An 8932-nucleotide genomic window follows, 5' to 3' on the forward strand; every position below is an offset into this window, starting at 1 on the left:
CAGTATGCTTTCAGTAGCCTATTATATTTATAGAAAATATATTTTAAAATCTATTATTTATATTTGCATATATTAAATATATGCAAATATTAATAAATTGCAACTTAATTATTACAACATAGTTAAATACAAAATGGCATTTAGTTTACCATAAATGCTTGTCAGTATTATTATAACAGTATATGTTTTTATGTGTGCTAAATAACTAAATGGGAGTTTGTGCGCACAGCTGTAGAGAGATGAGTCGTGTGCTGTCATTGGGTTGCTGGTGTGTGTGTGTGTGTGTGTGTGTGTGTGTGTGTGTGTGTGTGTGTGTGTGTGTGTGTGTGTGTGTGGTGAAGTGATAGGCGTGACCTGAGGCGCACAGAAAGCTTCAGCACTGCCATTCTGCTGTCATAGTACACACACTATACTCTCCAGCACTGCGTGCGCGGACGGATGCCAGTCCTCACAGAAGCAGACAGAGTTTGGTCAGACCTCAGCGAGTCTCCAGTTCATTGCCCCCGTGTGAAGCGCATTATGCGTCTCCTCAACTCTCCTCGTAACATCTCCAGGCAGTAGATCGCTCGCGCGCGCGCCACTTCCCTCTGACTCCTCCAGCAGACGCGACCATGGCTGAAGAGGACAGCGCGATCGGACGAGTTTCAGACTCAAACACGAACAGCACGAACTTCGGCGTGTTGAGCTGGGAGCAGGTCCAGCGTCTGGACCTCATCCTGACCGAGAGCATCCCGATCCACGGCAGAGGAAACTTCCCCACGCTGCAGATGAAGCCGCGGCAGATCGTGACGGCGGTGCGGAGCTGCATGCAGGAGCAGGGCATCCATGTGCGGGACGTGCGTCTCAACGGATCCGCCGCCAGTCACGTCCTGCACGGGGACAGCGGGCTCGGCTATAAGGACCTGGACCTCATATTCTGCGTGGACCTGAAGGGAGAGACGGAGTTTCAGATCGTCAAGAACATAGTGCTGGACTGTCTGCTGGACTTCTTACCTGATGGGGTCAATAAAGAGAAAATCACTCCGCTGACCCTGAAGGTGAGTGCTCCGATTCATGAGGGTGGTGGACAAATGGACTTCACAGGTTCAAACTGACATATTTGTTAAAAGGAAGTTTTCTTAGCGGATTTAATCACATTTACAGTTGCCAAATGTTTCTTTTTACAACCGGTTATTTTTTTCTTTATAGAATTAAGTTATGCTCTTCTTGCACAGTAATAATTAAGAATCATTGCAACACTAAACATAACATGCCTTATAAAAAATAAGTCTTATTCATGTTATATTTATGCAAAGTTGTTTTGCCATCTTAATAATCAAAATTATTTTCATCTTTTGTGCTGTTTCTAATTGTAAGGTTTAATATTTTACACTTATACACAAATTAACGGTTTGTATTTCTGCAGGCAGTACAGTAAACAGTGACTTTACTTCTGCTTTGAGGGGCAGCTGTATATTATTTATCAGTAGACCTTTTAATAATTGGTTCAAACCGAATCTTTAACAATAATTTATAAGAAAGTGGTGAATTTTTGTTAATAATTCACTAAACACTTAGTAAATATGAAGTACAGCATGTCACACTGAAGGACACAGCTGTCACTGCTTGACTTATCATGCCATGTGTTTATTTGTGATTTTTCAGTCAGTGCATTATTTAAGTTCATCCCTATAGTCTCCAGTGACATTCAGTAGAAATGCAATTGGAGTAGTTTAGTGATAGGCTGGTGAAATGTTGGTTTTCTGTCAGTTAAGAGGATTGCACTAAAGTAGGTTAAATCCGATCGAGCGTTCTCAGCCTCTTAGATCTCCTGCGACAGGTAATGATGGAGAACTGATATGGCAGACAGATATGCATTCAAAAGCATTTTTATTTTAATGAAATGCTGAAACAATCCCTTGTGTTATTTTGCAGGAAGCATATGTGCAGAAGATGGTGAAAGTGTGCAATGATTCGGACCGCTGGAGTCTCATCTCTCTCTCCAACAACCGGGGCAAAAACGTGGAGCTCAAGTTCGTGGACTCCTTGCGCCGGCAGTTCGAGTTTAGCGTCGATTCTTTCCAGATTAAGCTAGACTCTCTGCTGCTTTTCTACGAGTGCTCGGAGAACCCCATGGCCAAAACGTTTCACCCCACCATCATCGGCGAGAGCGTGTACGGAGACTTCGCCACGGCGCTGGACCACTTGCGCAACAAGGTGATCTGCACGAGGAACCCCGAGGAGATCCGAGGAGGCGGCCTCCTGAAATACTGCCATCTTCTGGTCAGGGGTTTCCGAGCCGCCTCCGAGTCCGAGATGAAGTCTCTCCAGCGCTACATGTGCTCCCGCTTCTTCATCGACTTCTCGGACATCAGCGAACAGCAGCGCAAGCTGGAGTCTTACCTCCAGAACCACTTTGTGGGCTTGGAGGACCGCAAGTATGATTATCTGACGACGCTGCACGGGGTGGTGAACGAGAGCACGGTGTGTCTGATGGGACACGAGCGGCGGCAGGCCCTTGGGCTGATCGCCATGCTAGCGGTGCACGTGTTGGCCGAGCAGAATGTCATACCCAACGTGGCCAATGTCACTTGCTATTACCAGCCTGCCCCTTATGTTGCAGACGGTAACTTTAGCAATTATTACATTGCTCAAGTCCAGCCAGTCTTTACATGTCATCAGCAAACCTACTCCACATGGCTGCCATGCAACTGAACGCCAAAAAGATGAGCTGAATCATTGCATTGTTGAGTTTGTTTCGCAATTGACCCCGAGTGTTACCGTCCACTTCCCCAATGTGCATCGATGCTTGAGTGAAATTAATGGGGTTTGTCTGTTATCTCAAATGAGTTTGAAAGGCAACTTCTGCTCTGCCTTGCCTAATTCTCGGCTGAACTATTCTCAAGTGTGTTCCTGACTGGCTGACACGTTGAATCCCAGTCAACTGCACGTTGAATCCCAGAGCAAGGTTTTGGAAAGCTGCAGTTGCACACTTTAGTCCAAATGGTAACCAGTGTATTGCTAAGAACCTTTTTACAAAGACTCTCTGAGTGAGGGGAAAAGTCAAAAACTAAAACCCTTACAGTTTGTACAAACCAAAGATATTTAGATTGTATTTTTATACCCAGACTATCAGCAGATGTGATAGTGCTGTCTATATTTGTACATGTGAATGCATTCAAAGTGCCTAACATCAATGCAGTACGCTGAGGTGAGCAAAGCAACCTCAGAATCACGAAACACGACAAAGGGAATTAAAAGCTTGTGAATGTACATGATGTGTCCTGATTTACAACCAATGTAAGTGTCATTTTTGCTTGCAGTTCAGTCTCTGTCTATTAATTGAACTCCTAATTTATTGTTTCTGAGCAGCGTCCACAGCTATCTTTTAGTTTAGTCCACATTTGCGCCGGCTTTCCAGCAGACTGTATGATCCTGGTGAGAGTTGAGGCCCGAAAACAAACAAAAGATCTATTTTGCGGGCAAGAACAAAGTTTGTTTCCGGACTTTCTAGATGAAAGGTATTTGCAGAAACCTCTGATGGTGGGACGCTATTTGCTGTAACATCCAAGCAAGGAATTCGACATCTCCTGCTGAAGTAAAACCCGCTGTGTTCCTGCTCTCCCGTCACAGCTGAACCTGACCCCGCGTTCACCCGCTGTTAACAGAGTGTTAACCTGTTCCTGATTAATAGTGCTGGAAGGAAGCAGGAGGGGCCATGGCATATATGTTTAGCCTTGACAAAGAGACTTGAGAGGAGAGGGAAGAGGAAAGCGAGACGCAGATGAGAGCGAGGGAGGGAGGGAGGGCTGGAGAGATGGGTGCAGCTGGTGAAGGGGTTTATCTACTTCTACAAATGTCTTTTAATCAGTACAGCTTATTTCATTACTATGGGCAGTTTGTCTGAACAGCCACACGGTTTTTTATAGGACTGAGAAGCACAGAGCAGTTTGCTTTACTGGAATGCAAACTTTGCAGTTGAGTTTCCTGTATTCCTCATATCACAGCATGCAACTGAAGTGCACTCAATTGTAGACAGTTTGGCAGTATGAAGATTAAATAAGCAGAAATAAGCTTGCATTTGCAATGCATGAAAAAGATTTTAAGGGGGTCATATCATACTTTTTCTTTGACATCAACTCATAATGTTTTGGTTTCCAATTTAACTTTTCAGCACCATTTTTAGTCTGTTTCTGATCTTTAGATGTAAAGGACCTCTAAAGGCTTTGGGTTTGCTGTCAGGTCCAATATAAATTTAACTGCCCGATTTTTTCATTACATACTTTTTGTGAGTTTGAGGACATCATAATGTTTCTTCTGTCTGCTTTCAGAAAGTCGTGGATGTTTAGTTTAAATAAATTTTATTTTTGGACTGGGAAGCAAGTTTTGATTTCTAAAAGTTTAAGTTTGTTTATATAGTGCAGGGATTTCCAAACGTATTTGTCAGCCAAACCCCTTTTCCCTAAAATATATACTTGAAGTACATTTCTGAGATTTTAAGTTAATATTTTAATAATTACAACAATAATAAAAAAAACATTTGCATGTTCACGGTTCTCTGATGTCAGTTATGTGTTTCATAAAATGCAGGTAAACAAACAAATCTTTTCTGAAGTGCTTTATTTTTATTTGAACATAAATAGATGAATCCCACGCATTGCTATAGCTTGTGAATCATATTTTAATACAGCATTTCAGTCATGCGACCTCGATCGGACATTGTTTTCCAAAAAATGAAGCTTGCATGACTGAAAAGTTGTATTATATCACTGTGTGGGGTTCATATTTGCTTTACTTTATTCCTATGCTCCTGTTTTTATGACTTACTAGGAGATGTGGTAGTATTTGTTTAATAATTTATTTCGATTCAGCAATTTTATGATTTAATTCATTATTAGCTTCTCACAAACCCAAGTTTTGGAAATCCTGAGATAGTACATCAAAGTGATTCTTCATAATATGACCCCTTTAAAAACTTCAGTGGCTGCATTACTAATAAATGCATTACTTTGCATTACTTCTATAAGACATGGTTGTTGAAGTGATTGACACTGAGCAGAATTTGCTTTAACATTTGTTTTCAACCAATGTGATCTGCAGTGTTTGTGAAGCCTGATTCTGTACTGATTATGATGTTCACACGTCTCCTTTCTTTTAGTATTTTGTAAGTCTGTGGTTTTCACTCACACTCTAATTGGTCTTAACATTTTGATGGTATCCTGTGGATTTTTCTGGCAGCGGGATGTTTGACTCGCTCTGTGAAGTCTGAGCTCCTATCTTGGCATTTTTCGAATGATGCCAAACACTTAATGTTCAAATATCTTGTAAAAACATCTTTTTAGGACAAACACACATTATGCTTGCTTTTCTTATTGTATCAGTAAATTTAGTTGTCATTCTGCATTCTCTTTGTTCAAGCTGCTAAATGTGTGTTTTTTTTTAAGCTGCTTCTTTTGTGCATAAATTTGTATTCAGTTGATCAAAGATTTGACATGTGTCCTCAATAAAAAAAAGAAAAAAAAAAAAGAAAGAAATATACCAAATGCAGAATGTCCTTTTTTTTCTGAACACCTCTCTGCTTTTGGACACAGTTTCCAGCACATACAATTAGAGAGTTTGATCAAAGAGCCAAGAGAGTGTAATCTGCTGGAGAAATGTGTGGGATTTGCATGGACCAAAAAAAAAAAAGAGCCACTTTTGTCCAATAAATTGTGCCAAATCTGCCTTTAAAAAGATATTGTAATATGTAATTGTTTTTGTTGTTATATATATTTTTTTAATATGATTTCTGCACCACTTGCAGCATCTAAAAAAAAAAAAAAAAATAAAAAATATAATAAAAAATAAAAAGGAGAGAGATATAAGAAAGCCATTTAACATAAAAAAAAAAAAAAAAATCACATTTATTATATAGATAATGTACATGTAACTTGAATTATATAAAAAAAAAAAAAGGGGAGAGATATAAGAAAGCAATTTAACATAAAAAAAAAAAATATTGAATAATTTGTTAAATAATAATAAAATGAAACAAGAGTGATTATACATCAGTAGGTTTTGTCTTCTTGATTTTATATTAAACTCCACCACCAGATTTATTCCAATGATGTTAAGAAGATGATGCATAATATATTACCACTGGATGCTGTTCAGCATTTAAACTAGCAGAATAAAACAGGGACTTAAGACCCGCCATGAAGAAAGCCAGCAAAAAAAACAAAAAAAACAACTGTAGTTCTCAGAGTTTTCTTATGGCTGAATTACAGTTGAAAAGCTCGTTTGGGGTGAACTGCGTCAGAACGGTCACAATGTGTGATTTCCACTGGTTTTACAGGAGGTCAGGCCTCGACAGCAGCCACACTCAGTGAGCAATAAACATATGTGTGTGTGTGAGATGACATTTGTGTAAAGCCACAGTCTGCTGGACATGGATATGACATCAGCAGTCACCCGGGGCAACCAGACCTTTAGACAGGTCAACCTTTAGTGCCCGCTAAAAATAGAGACGCGATTGCTGAGTATTTCTGCTTGATTGATGCGCAGTGACCAATCATTTTGTCAAATGTGACGTCACAACTCTTGTACAGGTTATGTACAGGTCAGCAGACTTTGGACTCAGTGTTGACGTGTGCTTATGGAAGCACTAGCTCTGTTCCTTGCCTACATAAGCAGCTACTTTCTAAGCATCCTTCTATCCAAGATGATTTTATTTTACATTTGGGTTTTTGCAAGGCATTCAAGATTCTTTATTGTCACTCGCTATACGGAGTACAGCGAAATTAGAGCAGCCTTACGGTGCAGTTACATATAACTTAGGGCAAGTTTAACAACCAATTTAAGGAATTAAAATAAATATATACAGTCTAAGTAAGATTACATAAAACAATACAAACAAAACAAGTATGGTCAAGACAGTAGTGCAAAATGAGCCAATTGCATAGTGCATATCAGAAGAGTAGTAAACGTTGCATTGTTTTGCATACTAATGGCACTAGTAGTGAGCAGTCAGGTATTTCACAGATCTTTCACAGCAGATCGTACTGATCGTGTTATTGCACAACATGCAGAAATGTACTGCATAAGGTATTGCACACCATCGGAGAGTAGTAAAGTGCAACGGAATGTAAACACACTGTGTAATATAGAATGTAAACATATACTGAGTAGACATATACTGAGGTATACAGAGAATGTAAACCTGCATAGGTTGAGGTATAAATGCCAGACCAGATTGGAGCATTCCTTCAATTTGTGTCTGGCTGGCAGTGTTCAGCTCCCATATGGCGCTGGGGTAGAAACTGTTCTTGAGTATATTGGTCCACAATGTGATGGACCTGAATCGTTTATCAGAGGGCGATGTGAACTATTACTCGGTTCTCGACTGTTAGGTTAGGTAAAGAGAGTACTGCGTACTGTCAGAATTGTCAAAGACGTTCCCTTCGTCGCCTAATGCGTTTTCCAACCGTGGACTGGAGAGCCGCCGGCTATTCCAGGGGACCTTTTCCCTTTGGTTTCCATGAGGCATTTTTTCCAGATGGAGAGGTTTATTGAACTGGAGAAACACTGAAGGAAAGTGACTCTGTTTCCCAGAGCAAAGCCCCCCGTCCCAGTGTTGGTGCCGAGGAATTACCTCCACATCCATTAACTCACCGCCAGCTGCTGACACCAAAGAAAATTCACCATCAGCCTCGTCAAAACAAACTAAAATAAAGCATCATTACTCCAGTCTTCAGTGTCACATCATCCTGCAGAAATCATTCTAATATGTTGATTTGCTGTCACACTTTATTTTAAGGTTAATTTCTCACTGTTAACTATTAAGTACGACTTTTACCACAATTAAACTCCTAATTACTGCTTGTAGAATGTAGAATATGGTCATGCATAAAAAGACATTAATATATACTTTATAAGTAGTAATAAAAAGCCAATATACTAATAATATGCATGCTAATAAGCAACAAGTTAATATTGAGAACTGGTCCCTAAACTAAAGAGTTATCGAAAACAGTTCTGTTGCTGTATTAATAATTATTATTATTATTATTATTATTTAAATATGTCTGTTCATTTGAGAATGCAACCAATAGTATTTAAAGAAAAACTATAATTTCCACGATATATATCTTTGTTTGGAAATGACAATGCCTAGGCAAGGCAGGTTTATTTATATGGCACATTTTATTCACAATCGTAATTCAAAGCACTCTGCATAGTCAAGATATTCTGTAGAAAAAGAAAAAGAAAATCATTTTTTAAATCCATCCATTCTCCATTTTTTTTTCCTCTGTAGGGTTTTGAAATAAAATTAAAAAAAAAAGAGAGAAAAAATTAATCCAACTTTAAACATGGACTGTGAAAAATAAAGTAAAAAATTAAAATTACATGGACATAAACTATAAATAAAATAACTGAAGTAAAGCACTGCATCCAGCTCTTTATTTCATCAGCTTTACTTGTGGATGGCACTTAATACCAGTGTAAACAGGGTCCTGACCATTTTGTGTTTGGATCACTCAAATCACATAATCACAAAATTTCATTGCAGTTGTAGTGTAAATGCTTTCAGATCATTCAAGACTGATGTTAATTCCAGGTGAAAAAGTGCCTGTAATTGCTTGATGACACAACTAGGTGAGTAGATTTGGGTCTCATTTGCATAGTTTTGACAAACAATTTTGATGTTTCCCATTATTTGGCCTAGTAGGATTAAACATGAAAGGTCCAAGGATTGAACCTTGGGGGACTATAGTTTCAGCAGTTTCATTTCCAACAAAAAAAAATTGTGTTCCCATCAAACACATATCACACACAACATGAAACTCTCATGTGGGAGGAACATGGCTATATTGTAAAAACGCTGATGTGCCTCATGTGGAAAATAAATGTTATGAATATAAAAAGAAATGAAGGTAAGATGAGCTTTTGAGAAAGGTATGGTGCTGCGAGAAGA

General features: G+C 39.1%; 1 protein-coding gene across 1 annotated transcript; it reads left to right on the top strand.

Moving 5' to 3' along the window:
• The first annotated feature begins 323 nt into the window (after positions 1 to 323).
• Positions 324 to 5505, top strand: LOC109085816 (terminal nucleotidyltransferase 5A-like). Its single transcript, XM_042771967.1, has 2 exons — positions 324 to 1037; positions 1915 to 5505. Exons 1-2 carry the CDS (start codon positions 612 to 614, stop codon positions 2692 to 2694), a joined length of 1206 nt encoding a protein of 401 aa, XP_042627901.1. The 5' UTR covers positions 324 to 611; the 3' UTR covers positions 2695 to 5505.
• Positions 5506 to 8932: the final 3427 nt, after the last annotated feature.

The sequence above is a fragment of the Cyprinus carpio genome, chromosome A16, assembly GCF_018340385.1.
Source record: "Cyprinus carpio isolate SPL01 chromosome A16, ASM1834038v1, whole genome shotgun sequence".
In the NCBI taxonomy this organism is placed as follows: Eukaryota; Metazoa; Chordata; class Actinopteri; order Cypriniformes; family Cyprinidae; genus Cyprinus; species Cyprinus carpio.